The following is a 16,417-nucleotide window of genomic DNA, read 5'->3' on the forward strand; positions in this document are numbered from 1 at the left end:
TTTTAGTAAGCGATAAAAAAAAACGTACATAATCCTCTTATATGGAATCAATCTTATACCCAAAAATTAACTTTAATCAAACTTATAATTCCTTTTTTATCAAAAAAAGAAGTAGATATTTAAATGGAATAAATTTTACCCCAAAAATCGATTTTAATTAATTAACATATATGGCCTTTTATTTTGGCATTTATCTTTGGTGTGAATGTGATGAGGTAGCCTTTTTTTTCTGTGGAATTTACAGATTGCACCCTTCATCCCCCATGACCTCAAGAGATTAGGTTGGCAGATGTTGATTTGTTGTAAGAATGTTCAGGGACCCATTTTCACTAACAACTTGACTCTTTTCAAAAAGCACACACTTCATCTCCTTCTCCTTCTTCTAATTCTGGATAAACATGAGATCTCTGAGTTTCATCGATTCATGGGTTCAAACATGTTCTATGTTCAACGGATCTTCGTCATCGTCATTCGTCGGATTGATCTGCAAAACGCCGATGAAATGCAGTAAACCCAATTTCAAAATTCATCCAAGATCCAGAGTTTCCTCTTCTTCTTCTTCGTGTTTCTCTGTTTCTGCTGTGATTACCAAGGAAGAACAGGAAACTGTCGGCGAAATCTCGTCGGATTGCTTCAATTTCAAGGCGTACATGGGGGAGAAAGCTGTTCGGGTTAACAGAGCGCTTGATGAATCCATTTCCATTAAAACGCCACCCACAATCCATGAAGCTATGCGTTACTCTCTCCTCGCCGGTGGGAAGCGTGTGAGGCCCATTCTCTGCATCGCCGCTTGCGAGCTCGTCGGAGGTGATGAATCCACCGCCATGCCAGCCGCCTGCGCTGTTGAAATGATACACACCATGTCGTTGATTCACGACGACCTTCCGTGCATGGATAACGACGATTTTCGCCGGGGGAAACCAACAAACCACAAGGTTTACGGCGAAGACGTGGCGGTCCTCGCCGGCGACTCTCTCCTCGCCTTCGCTTTCCAACACATCGCAAGCGCCACCGTCGGCGCGTCTCCTGAACGCGTTTTGGCCGCCGTCGGAGAACTGGCGAAGTCGATTGGGACTGAAGGGTTGGTCGCGGGTCAAGTGGTGGACATAGCTTCAACAGGTGCAAAGGACGTCGGACTGGACCAGCTTGAGTTCATCCACATCCACAAGACGGCGGCGCTATTGGAAGCAGCCGTCGTATTGGGAGCAATATTAGGTGGAGGAAGCGACACCCAAGTGGAAAAGCTGAGAAAGTTCGCGAGATGCATTGGATTATTGTTTCAGGTGGTTGACGACATATTAGACGTCACCAAGTCGTCGGAGGAATTGGGGAAAACCGCCGGAAAAGATTTACTCGTAGACAAGATGACTTACCCGAAACTAATGGGACTTGAGAAATCACGGCAGTTCTCGGAGGAGTTGTTGGCGGAAGCTAAACAGCAGCTTGAAGGGTTTGAATCATACAAGGGGGTGGCGCCGCTGGTGGCTCTGGCGGAGTATATAGCATACCGGCAGAATTGAATATCATGAAAACCAAGCTTCCGGCGGTTTCCCTGCAGAAAAATGATAGCAAATTAGATTTAACTTTTAATTAGTTTTGGTTTTTATGAAAAGAATGATTGTGTCTCTCTTTAAAAGCTTCACCTCTTCATTGCAATTTCATTTTTCTTGATGAATTATTTTATAGCAACTTGATTTATATTTTATGCCCATCATAAAAAAGAAAAAGGAAAAAAAAAAAAAAAAAAGGCAAATAGAACAATAATTCAATAAGAAAATATCATGTGTTGTAAATTTTCATGTTCATTAATGTATAGTTAAAGATTTTACCAACTTCCCACAAGATTAATGCTAAACAAGTAAACATTAAATTTTCATCTTCAATTGTTTTAAATTTTCCCTGTTCATTCATTGCAATTTCATTTGTTAAGTTCTACTCTCATTGATAAAAAGTTTTAGTTTTTATCTTACCAAACACACTCCACCCTGTCTTTCGATACACCAAACACAGTCCAACCTATCTCTCGATAAAAAGTTTTAGTTTTTATCTTACCAAACACAGTCCAACCTGTCTCTCGATACACCAAACACAGTCCAACCTGTCTCTCGATAAAAAGTTTTAGTTTTTATCTTACCAAACACAGTCCAACTTGTCTCTCGATAAAAAGTTTTAGTTTTTATCTTACCAAACACAGTCCAACCTGTCTCTCGATAAAAAGTTTTAGTTTTTATCTTACCAAACACAGTCCAACTTGTCTCTCGATAAAAAGTTTTAGTTTTTATCTTACCAAACATAGTCCACCCTGTCTCTCGATACACAAAACACAGTCCAACCTGTCTCTCTCGATAAAAAGTTTTAGTTTTTATCTTACCCAAAAAGATGAAACAAGATAGACACGTGACTCGTGAATGTTTTTTCACATCCTCATCATTTAAAATAACCCTAAAAAGTTTGTCCAGTCCTGGCTGTGTTTGTGTCTGTCCTGGAAAAGTATCTCGAATCTTGAAATCGAAGCGGTTCGTTTCCCCAAGATGTCCATCCGGATACCATTTCTCTAGCAAAGAGTTCGAGGCAACGAGCGGTGTGTGATCCAGGTATGTACTCGCGTAGCATCTCTAAATAACAACCGTTGGATCGAGACAAAAAGGGTTTATTTATTAATCATAATTATTTTTCAAAATAAATGATTATATAAAATAATAAAATACCTCCAACCGGGGGTTTCCTGGAGTAATCTCCCGGGATACTGATGAGCACTTGACCATCTGGAATGGATTTTAGTTTCGAAAAATAATCCAAATCCTCAACCTGTAAATATCACACAAAAGTTTAAAAAAGGGAATAAAATTATAAAATGTAATGATTTCTTTTAATTTTTATTTAATAGAAGAATGGTAAATAAAATATATTGAGATTCTTCACCTCTGGATAACAGTAACCAAGGACAAGGCATTCATAAGGCCTGTGATGAAAAAGATCCAATTCACCAATCAAAGAACCATCTGCTTTCACCTTTAACCAATAATGAGTTGCCAAATACTTCACTCCCCATTTAGGGAATAAATCTTTTTCAATAAATACCCGTAATTTCTCCTTATTTGTTACCCACAATGCTACCAAGGCTCCATCTTTATGAGCAAGTTTTTCAATAGGAAGAGACAAAAAGTATCGATTTGGCAAAGTTGGGTACCTAAAAATTAAAATCAATGAGAATGTTTTTAAAAGAATATGAATATGAATTATGAAACGTTACTTCAATTTTTGGTAGGCACTGCTATTTTCCCAAGGTGGATCAACAACAATAAGATTGTATCCACAATCACGTTTAACTGCAATAAAGATTCAAATTTCTATGTTCAATAAGCAAAATATTAAATATTTATTAAAAAAATAATAATAATCAAAAGTACATTGCTATTTATTGCATTTACCAGGGATGAGGCCATGAATCTGCTTCAGATCAGACTTCCACATGTGAATCGAGCAAACATGTGGAGATTGTAAGTCAAACTGATTAACATGAAGTATTCAAGAAATTCGAATAAAGTAAGAAATGGAAGCGCACCATGTAGAAGGAACTCTGTTTGGGTATAATGTAATGGCGATTTAGGAAATCAGCTTCCATGTCACAGTTTGCCATATTAGCAATCAAGCTCCCAAATGCCGGAGTATTTCTTTTTTCATCTGAGGTGATGTGCGAATTAGTCATCATCTTCCTTGTTACAGTAAGTAGAAATATCTTCTGTAAATTAGTGATGGAAATTATAACAAGTACCTTGTGTTGGCTTGTAATCCTGATGAGGATACAGAGAAATTTCAAACAATGGAGCTTGCCATACACTCCCAAGCTCAACAAACGAATGTTCATCACTTGCTACCATCGACTGTTCACAATCAGATGTTGGAGAATCATCATCACTTCTCAATTTCCCCAAATTTAGCAGAAGATCATTAGCCCCGAGCAAAAGTTCGTGCGCCTTCATCAACAAAGGTTTCGCCTTCTGGAATAATAAAGCGCCCAAATTGACGTATGGATTGATACAATGAAATGCTCAATGATATGTGAGTTTTGTTATGCTATTTATCTAAATAAACTTAGAAGTTTACCTGATGGCGTTCTTCAGCAGCTTGTTCTCTTTCATTAAGCGCAGGAGGTTTTTTCTGTTTACGTTTCCGTTTTCTTTGATTTTTGGAAACCCTAGAATGCTCTTCGCCGGAGGGATTCGGTTCGAAGAAACGAGAGTAGTAAGAAGACGGAGAAACCCTAAAATGATTGTATGAGAGGTTAAGGACGCGAACTGGGTCCATGAATACGGCGTTTGAAGCTTGTAATCGGTAAATCCCCGATTTGAAGAACATAGATAGCTTCTGATAATCGTCTGTTATAGCCCCCGCCATTATCGGAGTTCAGGTTTTTGGCTGCCGGACAAGTTTATAAACGAGAAGCTGGTAATGGTATCTCTTAAGTCGATTTTACATAATTTAGCCCAAAGCTGAGGTGGAAAAGAATAAATTACAAAATTCGGCTATTGTTCCAATAACAATTTTTTACTTTTGGATCACCTTAAAAAAGATAATAATAAAATAAATAAATAAATAAAAAATCACCTTTTTTTATTTTTTATATAATAATATAATATATAATATTTTTTAAAAATATGTCCCGCTAATTTAAAAGCTAACAAAAAAATTTAACTAACATACAGAGGAGTATCTCGATGAGGACCAACATTTGGTACCGGTTTATGTTGTTGGACCGGTTATCGTTTTACATATTCCCAACTTTTTTTTACGTGTTTTGGTTTTTGGATCGGAATTGTAAGACACAAAATGTATTAGATATTTTTTATTTTTCTGTTATATCGTGTAACTTGTGAAATTCTTTAAAATGTCATAACTTATTCGTTTGAAATCGGAGTTACATTATATTTTATCTAATATGTGGTTTTTTGTTTGTACTTCATTTTAGGTACTAATTAACCATTTTTTTGGTTACATATTAGGGTTAATGACATATAAAGGTAACGTAGTTTAGGGTCTGTACACATTAAGGTAGCAATGTTTTTTACGTATATATTTGTCAATTGAACTTGTTTGACCTGTACATATTAAGGTAATATGATCGATGATCGTAGGTTTTTACTGATTTGGCATATTATGTGGCATTATGTTGTATTACGTGGCATTAAATGAAATTACTTGGCATTTTTGACACATTATATGATTGGTAATTGGATTAGGGCTCATAAACAAAAAAAAACCCACCGCTTTCATTCCTTCGTTCCCTTTTCTCTTCGTTCTCAATATCGAACCTTTGCAATTGAAATCAATTTATGTTTCTTCGACTGTAATGATGAAGGGATCATCCCTTATCGTGGATGTCCACTATAATGGTGTATTTTCCCCTAACCCCCTTGTATATTTCGACCCAGACATCGCATCTGTACGAGATGTCGACTTCAACACTATGGTATTTTCAGATTACATTACATTATTTGAAAATCTCACAAAGAAGATCCACTGCAAGGATGTTTACTACTATCTTCCACATGAAAGGTTGAGTGAAGGGTTAGGAGTAATTCAGAATGAAGGAGATTACAGAGAATTCCTTGAGGTTGGTAATGGAAGCCAAGAAAAAAGAATTAATTTGTACATTGATCAGTACAATGAACCCATTTTCGATTGGATCGAGGAGGAGAATCCTGATGAATATGATTCGATTGTAGACAATGAATACGAAGTTGATGATTCTACATTTTCGGACACGATTTTACCTGACCACAAAGAGGATGAAGTGGTGTTAAGTAAGAAACCACTTGATGATTCATTTCTTAATGCCCTTTGTGTTGGAATAGTGTCTAAGGCTGCAACTATATTAGGCAAGTATTTGATCCGATTATGCATGGTCCTTTTGGGTTGCCTTCACCATAGCAACTTGATAGGATGATTTATTATGAGAGAATAGATATTATTAATATATTATGAGAATAATATAAGGAATAATAATATTGTTATTTGATTAATATAAGTCATAAATTAATTAGTATTAATTTGGTGACTTAAAGAGATTAATTAAATAAGAGGGTATAAACTGTCAATTGTTTGATAGTTACACTTTGGGCTGTGAATCCTTATTGGATAGAGGATGGACGAATTCTAGGGCTTGGGATAGCCTCAAATTCGTCCAAGGCTATCTTAGGTAAGGATTAGGATTGCTTTAAGGAAAGATTATCCAACTAGGGTTTAAGGGTGAAACCCTAGGAGCCTACAAGTATAAATAGACCCTTAGGGCATATGAAATCAGCATCTCTTCTAAATAAAGAAAACCCTGGCCGAATTTCTTCCCTAACCTCTCTCTCAAATCATCCCCCTTGCTAGTTGGTGTTTGTAAGCCATTAGAGGAGTGACAATTGTGACTCTAGAGCTCCAAGACAACAAGATCAAAACAAGAGATTCAAAGGTAAACTTCTAGATCTGATTTTGTATTGTTCTTATACCTAATTAGTCATTAGGAGTCTTGGATTTAAAGCATGTTTAATTAGAGAAACCTAGATCCAAGCATTAGGGTTTGCATGTGCACATAGGAATGTTCATATGGCCAAAACCCATCAGTGGAATCAGAGCCTAGATTGGTTTCTATTAAATTGTTGCTTGTTTGTTTGAATCTTGCTTGAAAAAATTTGAATTTTATGTTTCTGAGTCATGGACTCGGCGAGTTGGCCTGACTCGGCGAGTCCCATGGTGCACTCGGCGAGTCCGAGCGTCAGGAAGGGCCAGATTCGGGATTTTTTAATATTTATCTTATGGAAACTTGCCTTTATCATATTAGATCAACCCTAATACGTTTTTTTATATATATGACTATAATCTTGATCTAATTAAAGATATTTATCAACTAATAAAATATTTAATTTCCTTATGTGATAATTAATTAATTATTTTGATTAAATTGGTAATTATCTTGCAAGAAATCATTAAATAAATCAAATATGGATAATTATGGAATTAATTGTTAATTGAGATTATTTGTTATTTGATCCTCCATGTTTTAAATGTTTAAAACTTGTCCTCAAGTTTTGAAATTTATGTTTTGTGATTAAAAGTTTTAATTTAGAAAATTCAAATTTCAAACCCTAGAATTTTACAAGTTTAAAATACAACCCTATACTAATATAATATTACAAGATTAATATATATATATATATATATATATATATATATATATATATATATATGTATAACTAAAATGCTAGTCTTACCGTTAGTAGGCCTCATTCACGAAGCCGATCTATAAGGTGGGTATAAGGTTGCGGCCTATAAAATGGCGCTTAATGGGTGTACACTCACACCCACCGCTTGCTTGATCGGTGGAGGGTCGTTAGCCGAACGGGTAGGATAGGGCAACCTCATCCTCTCATTAAAAGTATAATATTAAATACAAAGTAACTACATGTTTTTTTAAAAATTTCCCAATCTTAGTTACTTTAGGAAAAGTGAATTGATGCAATCCCATGAAATTACACTTTGCACCTTGCTAAGAAGTTAGTGGAGCGTGTGTGGTTTACCGGCACACTAATTGGTTCTAAGCGAAGGTGGCAAAGGGTGATTCATTGTTTATCATAGTTCGATGGAGCGTGTGTGGTTTACCGGCACATCGAATAGGTGATCGTTACAATGAAGGCACCAAGTGAATTTGCATGGTAATTCACACCCGCTTTGTGATCTTCAGTATCCCAGTCACAAACAAGAGGGGCATATCGAGATTTAAACATGCCATTGAAATGTTTCAATGAATCTCATCTAAACCTAGGAATTCTCAAATTCATTTAGAACTTAAAGTTAGGTTTTCATGGTGGAGAATTAGTGAATCGTCATTCACTTACCTTCAAATTGTTTGCATGTTAGATTACGGCATCCCTTTTCTAACATGTAAATATTGTTGTTGGATCCAAGCCCTAATTTTTCTTATTGGGTGATAATTAGGGATTCATATTCTAATCTATCTTTGTCCTTTCTATTTGTAGATGTCGAACGCAAACAACGTTGCTGCTAGTTCTTTCACATTGATGAGCCTTTGTCAAAAGGTCACTTTCGATGGGACGAACTTTAGCGAATGGATAAGATACATTCGCACTATTGCTCGCTATGAGGATAAGGAGTATGTCCTCGATGAGAAGCTCGAGAAAATCAACCCTGAAATCGCTACTCCAGCTGAAATGACCGCTTTTGAAACTCACGAGCGAGATGCAACGAAGGTACATTGCATCATGATAGCCACTATGAACTCTGAATTCCAAAAGTCCTATGAGGACATGTACCCATACGAGATGCATCAAGACTTATTGGAGAGATACCACCAAAACACGAGACAAGAGCGTTATGAGATTTTCACTAACATGATTTCAGCTAAGATGGGTCATGGAGAGTCTCTTACCGTGCACCTGCAAAAGATGCAAAGGTATGTCGACCGTCTTCGCAAGTTGAATGTTGACTTTGGGGAAGACTTGGCGATCGACATGGTGCTTCACTCTTTGCCTCCAAGCTACAATCAATTTAGGATGACCTACCACATGAACAAAGAGGAGGTCACCCTAAGCAAACTCCAAGGTCTCTTGAGGGTCGCTGAGAGCAACTTCAAGGACAAGTCTGTTGCACCAACTCCCAATCCACCCGCTGCTCCTGTCTTGGCTATTGGACAAGGAAAGGGAAAGAAGAGGAAGGCTTCGCCTAAGAACTATCGCAAGGTTAAAGCCCGAGATGGTGCCTCTTCTAGTGGGACCAAAGTTGATCCTGCTAAACCTTGCCCTAACCCAAAGGAGGCAGAGTGCCACCACTGCCATAAGATAGGACATTGGAAGAGAAGTTGCCCAGAGTACCTGCAAGCCATCAAGGAAGGAAAGATCAAGCTGTCTTTCGCAGGTATATACACAATTAAATCTAACAATTCATCTCATGCTATTTCTTGGGTTCTTGATACCGGTGTGGTTACCACATTTGTTCTAATGTGCAGGGACTAAGAAGAAATAGGGATGTGGAGGCTGGAAGAATTAATCTAATCATGGGGAACAGAAGATCGTCGCCTGTGACCAAGATTGGAGTATATTCTTTAGTGCTTAGGAATGGTTTAAGTTTAGATTTGAACAATTGTTGCTATTCGCCAGAAATGGCTAGAAACATCATTTCATTTCATGGTTTGTTTAGACAAGGTTTTAGATTTTCTTTTAATAATGAGAATGGTTCTATTTTGGCTTATCTAAATGGTGTCTTTTATTTTGAAGCTATACCATGTAATGGAATATATGAAACTGTTATGATTGTTGATAACTTAGGAAATGATGTTTTGAACATAGATTCTTCCAATAGTATGGATAGAGCATCCTTGTGGCATTGTCGTCTTGGACATGTCAACAAGAAGCACATAGCCCAACTCCAAAAGGATGGAGTGTTGGAGCCATTCGACCTTAGGGAAGATGACATGTGAGAGTCTTGTTTACTTGGAAAGATGACTAAGTCACCCTTCACAAGGACGTGTGAAAGGGGTGAGGGTCTATTGGACCTAATACATACCGATGTATGTGGACCGTTTAGATCAACCACGAAGGATGGGAACCGCTTCTACGTGACTTTTACCGATGACTATAGTAGATATGGGTATATCTACTTAATCAAGCAAAAGTCAGAAACTTTTGAAAAGTTCAAAGAGTTCAAGAATGAAGTGGAGAATCAATTGGGCAGGAAAATCAAGATGCTTCGATCCGATCGAGGAGGAGAGTACCTAAGTCTTGAATTCCACGATTATCTCAAGGAGTGTGGAATAGTTTCACAATTGACGCCACCTAGGACACCACAATTGAATGGTGTGGTAGAAAGGCGTAATCGAACCTTGTTGGACATGGTTCGCTCTAGGATGAGTCGTGCTTCACTACCTATCTCTTTTTGGGGGTATGCCTTAGAGACTGTCGCCCATATCCTTAACCGAGTCCCTACTAAGAAGGTTGCCAAAACACCTCACGAAATGTGGACAGGGAAAGCTCCCTCATTAGCACATATCAAGGTTTGGGGTTGCGAGGCTTTCGTAAGACGAGATACTCACGACAAGCTCGAACCTCGTAGTGAGCGATGTATTTTCATCGGCTACCCGCAAAAATCCTTTGGATATCTCTTCTATAGACCGAAGGACAATGTTGTCTTTGTTGCGAGGAGAGGAGTTTTCCGAGAGCGAGAACTCATAGGCCAAGGAGACAGTGGGTGGCAAATCGAGCTTGAAGAGATTCAAGAGTCGATAGATGAAGGAACCTCTACCGCTGGCACTCAACCCAAGGAGGAAACTTCGGTTGAACCAATTGACGAGTCCTTACCTCTTAGACGTTCCGAAAGAGTTAGAGTTCAACCCCAGTTTTATGGTTTTCATATTACTACCGAAGGGGACACGTATATTAGTGATGGTACACTAATAAACCTTGATGAACCTAATAGCTATAAGGAAGCCATGGCAGGCCCGGAGTCTGCGAAATGGAAAGAGGCAATGGATAGCGAGATCCAATCCATGTATGATAACCAAGTTTGGAATTTGGTTAATAATGCGCCCGGACGTAAGACCGTTGGGTGCAAATGGATCTTCAAGAAGAAGACCGACGTGGATGGAAACGTACACACATATAAAACGCGATTGGCCGCGAAGGGCTTTACTCAAACTCCCGGAGTTGACTATAACGAGACCTTCTCACCAGTTGCGAAGATAAAATCTATTAGAGTGATGCTAGCTATTGCCGCATTTCATGATTATGAGATTTGGCAAATGGATGTCAAGACCGCTTTCCTTAACGGAAAGTTGGCTGAGGATGTTTACATGGCTCAGCCATAGGGGTTTGTGGATCCGAAGCATCCGAATAGAGTGTGTAAGCTTGAGAAGTCTATTTATGGACTTAAGCAAGCATCTCGCAGATGGAATCTTTGCTTCGATGAGAAAGTCAAAGAGTTTGGATTTGTACGAAGCAAACATGAATCGTGTGTATATGTCAAAGCCAGTAGGAGCATAGTTAGCTTTCTCGTTTTGTATGTCGATGACATACTACTCATAGGAAACGACATCCCGACTCTGCAGGAAGTTAAGTCCTGACTCGAGAAGTGCTTCGCTATGAAGGACCTCGGAGAGGCTTCTTACATTTTGGGAATAAGGATAGTGAGAGAAAGAAGTAAGAGACTAATAGGACTTAGTCAGAACACTTACTTAGAGAAGGTACTAAAACGTTTTAGTATGGAAAACTCGAAGAAGGGAGAATTACTTATACAACGTAATGCCAAGTTGAGTAAGACTCAAAGTCCGAGTACCGGAGCAGAAATAGCAGAAATGAGCCGAGTACCATACGCTTCCGCAGTTGGCTCAATCATGTACGCTATGACTTGTACTCGCCCTAATGTAGCCTTTGTTTTGAGCATGGTTAGCAGATATCAAGGGAACCCTGGCAGAGCCCATTGGATTGCGGTTAAGAATATCCTTAAGTACCTTCGGAGGACGAAGGAATGGTTCTTAGTCCTCGGAGGGAGTGATGACTTGAAGGTGCGAGGGTATAGTGACGCCAGCTTTCAAACCGACAGGGACAACTACCGTTCGCAGTCGGGCTGGGTCTTTACCCTGAATGGAGGAGCAGTGACTTGGAAAAGTTCCAAGAAGGAAACCGTAGTTGATTCAACATGCGAATCAGAGTACATTGCAACGAGCGAAGCGTCGAAGGAGGCAATATGGTTAAAGAACTTCATCGGTGATCTTGGAGCTGTACCCGCCATAAAGGAGCCCATGGAGATTTTCTGTGATAATGAAGGAGCGGTTGCCTTGACCAAGGAACCAAGGGATCATGGTAGATCTCAACATATAGACATAAAATATCACTTTATTAGACATCCTGTAGAAGAAGGACAACTCGTAGTGAAGAGGATATCATCAGAAGATAACCCAGCAGATCCGCTTACGAAGGGACTGAGTAGGGTTAAGCACTTGCAGCATGCTAGGAGTATTGGGCTGAAGGATGATATTAGCATAGATTAGATAGTAGTAGAAACGTGTAATAGATAAATGTAATTAACATTTGATGATTAAATAAAGGAGTATTATTTATGAGTAATGTTACTGTCTTATGTTAATTGTTTAACTATTGTTTCATTTTGCATGTTTTGACTTCCAGAATAATTGAGTTTATTAAGAATAATCGAATTACTCAAATTGTCCACAATCGTTCATATGTTGGAAGTAGATATGAATGAAGATTGTCATGAATTGGTGTGTAGATTGTCTAAATGATATTAGACATAGCAAAGGGTTACTGCAACATTCATGAGTGCTTATGAACTAGTTTTGAGCATTGGAACAGACCCGCGCTTGCTGGAATCACCTTATGGAATATGATATAAAAGGGTGATCGCAAGACGATAATATCATATAGTCTTAAAACCTAGATATATGGTTTGTTATTTGTTAATTGATTGTACATTGATAATGCGAAACCGCATTGGTAACTCGGTGTTATAAAACGCATTGTTGTGTATAGTTGATTAATGAATAAGTAAATGCATATAATTCGAAGTTTATCTGTAACTTTTATCATAAGAAGGTAAAAGCGATATCTCGGCCGCTCGATGATTTGATTTGACTTATGTGCTGGGCCCGGTCAGAACTGAATTGATGTGTTCGATTAAGTTCTATGTCGAATAAATCAGAGATCGAGAAACCTAAATGCTAGACTAATCATTCCATAGAATTGTCAGCATGATATCTAACAGAGGACTGTACGATCCCTTATCTAAAGGACAAGATTGATTAGATCAGAGTTTGACAGTGTCTTTGAGAGCTACGATTGCAAATCAAATTGTACTTGTGCATATAGTTACTAGACTTATCCAAGTGGGAGACTGTTGGAATAGTGTCTAAGGCTGCAACTATATTAGGCAAGTATTTGATCCGATTATGCATGGTCCTTTTGGGTTGCCTTCACCATAGCAACTTGATAGGATGATTTATTATGAGAGAATAGATATTATTAATATATTATGAGAATAATATAAGGAATAATAATATTGTTATTTGATTAATATAAGTCATAAATTAATTAGTATTAATTTGGTGACTTAAAGAGATTAATTAAATAAGAGGGTATAAACTGTAAATTGTTTGATAGTTACACTTTGGGCTATGAATCCTTATTGGATAGAGGATGGACGAATTCTAGGGCTTGGGATAGCCTCAAATTCGTCCAAGGCTATCTTAGGTAAGGATTAGGATTGCTTTAAGGAAAGATTATCCAACTAGGGTTTAAGGGTGAAACCCTAGGAGCCTACAAGTATAAATAGACCCTTAGGGCATATGAAATCAGCATCTCTTCTAAAGAAAGAAAACCCTGGCCGAATTTCTTCCCTAACCTCTCTCTCAAATCATCCTCCTTGCTAGTTGGTGTTTGTAAGCCATTAGAGGAGTGACAATGGTGACTCTAAAGCTCCAAGACAACAAGATCAAAACAAGAGATTCAAATGTAAACTTCTAGATCTGATTTTGTATTGTTCTTATACCTAATTAGTCATTAGGAGTCTTGGATTTAAAGCATGTTTAATTAGAGAAACCTATATCCAAGCATTAGGGTTTGCATGTGCACATAGGAATGTTCATATGGCCAAAACCCATCACTTTGTCCTAACAAGAAATCAGAAGATGGTTTCGACACAGATGCAACAGACGAAGAAGTTGATGTGAAACCAATGTATCCCGTCCATGATTCAAACCAAAATTGGAATAAGATGGTTCCTATACTAGGTATGAAGTTTGCTGACCCTGATGAGCTTGAATGTTTACCGAGTAATTATGTTGTTAGACATGGATACAATTTATGGTATGAAAAAAGTGATAAGAACAGGTTGTTAGCTAAATGTAGCAAAGGTACAACACATAAATGTCCATTTAGACTCTAGGCCACTTGGATGAAGGACGAACATTCTTTTCAAATTAAGTCACTGAAAGATGATCACAATGCTCCAGGTCATTCAAACTTGGAGTAATTGTGAGTTATAGGTGTATTGGGAAGCATTTTGTTAATGAAATATTAGAAAGACCAAAAATGAGCTTATGGAAAATGAAAGCTAAAATTTCCAAAAATTTAATATTAATGTTAGTTTGGGGCAGTGTAGAAATGCAAGAAGGTTTGCATTGAGTAAGATTGAAGGTACTTTGGTTAAGCATTATGGAAGGTTGTGGGATTATGGTGAGGAGATTATAAGGTCTAACCCAAGGTCTACGGTAAGAATGGATGTGGACATCATGCCTGACTCAACTATATATTTTTTTAAAGTACTATGTCTGATTCAAAGGTGTTAGGGATGATTGGATAGAGGGATGTAGTAAAGTGATTTGTGTAGATGGCTGCTTCTTGAAAGGCTTGTGTAAGGGTGAGCTTGTTGCAGCAGTGGGTAGAGATGTGAATAACAACATCTACCCTATCGCGTGGGATGTGGTAAATGTTGAGAATAAAGTTAATTGGAAGTGGTTTCTTGACATTCTCATGGATGACATTGGAGGGGGAAATGGTAGTGGATTTACTATCATTTCAGATGGACATAAGGCAATGTGCTAGGCACATCTATGCTGATTTTAAGAAGAAGTTTGTTGGTGTCTTGGTGAACATTACAGGAAATTGTTTTGGGCTGTTGTAAATAGTACCACTGTACCACAGTTTGAAGAAGCCATGGATGGAATTAAGAAATTAGACCACAATGCATATGATCATCTTATTGAAAGGGAACCAAAATCTTAGTCAAAGGCTTTCTTTGTAGAAGGGAGGAACTGTGATGGTATGGAAAATGGTGTCTCATAAAGTTTTAATAATGGAATCAGGGATGCTAGTAGAAAGCCGATCATCACAATGTTGGAAGAAATAAGGGTTTGGTCCATGGAGAGGATGTATAATCAAAGGATCATGGGTGAAGAGTGGGATTTGGATATTTTTCCAACAATTAGAAAGGAGTTAAAAGATAATAATATAACTCAAAGGTGAGTAACATAATGTTTTAACTTAGCTAATGATTGATTTGATTTGGGGTGTTAACTTACCTTTTTTTTTTACATATTTATCCAAGTGGCTATCAACAATTTGAAGTAAGATTTGGTAACGATGCATTTGCTGTGGATCTAATCAGAAGGATATGGAAATGTAGAAGTTAACAATTGAGAGGTATCCCATGCTTGCATGGCTTGGCTGCAATTGCATACCTGAATCATAATGCAGAGTCGTATGTGGCACCTGGTTTTAGCAAACAAAGTTTCCTTTCAAGCTACACTTACAATGTCCACCCTTTAAATGGTAGTCAAATGTGGCCGAAAACAATTTATCAGGAGCCTTTACCTCTAAAAAAAAAAGACTACCAGACAGACCAAAAGTTAAATGAACAAAGGATAAGTCGGAATTAGAAGGTACTGGTAAAAGGGCGCATACAATATCACGTGTAAAAGGGTTGCAAGAGAGTAGTACTTGTAGAGGCATTGGACACAAGAAATCAAGTTGTCCAGGAAAAGGTAAAAATGAATTTATTTAGTGTAGTTCTATGTAATTGGAAACTAATACTAGTTTGTTTTCTCAAGAAGGGGAATTACAGGTGGAAGGGGAAGTACAAGTGGAAGTGGAAATGGACATGTACCCGTACAAGAACCTATACAAGAACCCGTTCAAGAACATGTACAAGAACCTGTTGAAGCTCCTACTCAAGCTCCTGTTGAAGATCCTGTTTAAAATCCTGTTCAAGCTCCTGTTCAAGTTCTTGTTCAAGCTCATGTTCAAGATCTTGTTCAAGCTCCTGTTGAAGCTCATATAGCTTCAAGAATTGGAAAGATGCATGTGAGAAAGAGGAAAGTTTCAGAACGTATAATCGAGATTGGTCTAAGTAAGAAAGTTGTCCCCAAATGAGGGATTGGTTGTAGTCAAAACAAGCCAGCAACTTTAGAATGATGTGCTTGTTTACTAGTATTATCTTTTGTCATCTAACACAAACTTTTAGTCTTTGCATGGAATTGGTAACAAACCTGAAATCTTTTGTAATGTAACTATGCTACATTCCTACTGAATGATGTAATGCTATTATGATACTACTTAAAGGGTATTTTGGTCATAACCTGCTTCAAGGTTATGTTGATTAATGTGTTAAGGGTATTTTGTAGTACAACTGTTTCTATTAATGTGCATCTTACTTTGAAATCTGTTTCTATGAAATTTGTTTTACCAAAACTACAAATCCAAGGGTAAATTGGTCAAAATAATGTATACTTTATCATCCTACTTTGAAATCTGTTTTACCAAAACTACAAATCCAAGGGTAAATTGGTCAAAATAATTTTTATTTTATCATCCTACTTTGAATTCTATTTCTATGAAATTTGTTTTAC

The 16,417-nt window shown here is 37.6% G+C and overlaps 2 protein-coding genes across 5 annotated transcripts; one reads left to right on the top strand and one right to left on the bottom strand.

Moving 5' to 3' along the window:
- Positions 1-398: 398 nt before the first annotated feature.
- Positions 399-1,675, top strand: LOC111908423 (geranylgeranyl pyrophosphate synthase, chloroplastic). The gene has a single exon (XM_023904250.2). The coding sequence runs from the start codon at positions 399-401 to the stop codon at positions 1,518-1,520; it is 1,122 nt and encodes a 373-aa protein (XP_023760018.1). The 3' UTR covers positions 1,521-1,675.
- LOC111908422 (methyltransferase-like protein 2) lies at positions 435-4,489 on the bottom strand. 4 transcript variants are annotated; one of them, XM_052764177.1, is made up of 11 exons: positions 4,108-4,489; positions 3,776-4,001; positions 3,566-3,684; positions 3,432-3,465; positions 3,254-3,329; positions 2,923-3,190; positions 2,709-2,808; positions 2,334-2,615; positions 2,099-2,200; positions 1,971-2,067; positions 435-1,552 (listed from the first exon to the last, which is right to left on the bottom strand). In XM_052764177.1, the coding sequence occupies exons 1-8, from the start codon at positions 4,396-4,398 to the stop codon at positions 2,443-2,445; spliced, it is 1,287 nt and encodes a 428-aa protein (XP_052620137.1). In that variant the 5' UTR covers positions 4,399-4,489; the 3' UTR covers positions 435-1,552; positions 1,971-2,067; positions 2,099-2,200; positions 2,334-2,442. The 4 variants fall into 4 exon arrangements, with proteins under 4 accessions (XP_052620137.1, XP_042758375.1, XP_052620136.1 ...); XM_042902441.2 differs by lacking the exons at positions 1,971-2,067; positions 2,099-2,200 and having other exon boundaries at positions 435-1,244; positions 1,374-1,552; positions 2,372-2,615; XM_052764176.1 differs by having other exon boundaries at positions 1,971-2,200.
- Between the last annotated feature and the right edge of the window lie 11,928 nt (positions 4,490-16,417).

This window comes from Lactuca sativa, chromosome 5, assembly GCF_002870075.4.
Source record: "Lactuca sativa cultivar Salinas chromosome 5, Lsat_Salinas_v11, whole genome shotgun sequence".
In the NCBI taxonomy this organism is placed as follows: domain Eukaryota; kingdom Viridiplantae; phylum Streptophyta; class Magnoliopsida; order Asterales; family Asteraceae; genus Lactuca; species Lactuca sativa.

What these genes read in the sequence shown, in the direction of transcription:
- LOC111908423 (XM_023904250.2), top strand. Translation starts at nt 399, where the DNA reads ATGAGATCTCTGAGTTTCATCGATTCATGGGTTCAAACATGTTCTATG.
- LOC111908422 (XM_042902441.2), bottom strand. Translation starts at nt 4,398, where the DNA reads ATGGCGGGGGCTATAACAGACGATTATCAGAAGCTATCTATGTTCTTC. An exon ending in AACAGAGTTCCTTCTACATG is followed by an intron (nt 3,466 to 3,565) that starts GTGCGCTTCCAT and finishes CACATGTGGAAG; the next exon opens with TCTGATCTGAAGCAGATTCA. An exon ending in GATTCATGGCCTCATCCCTG is followed by an intron (nt 3,330 to 3,431) that starts GTAAATGCAATA and finishes TCTTTATTGCAG; the next exon opens with TTAAACGTGATTGTGGATAC.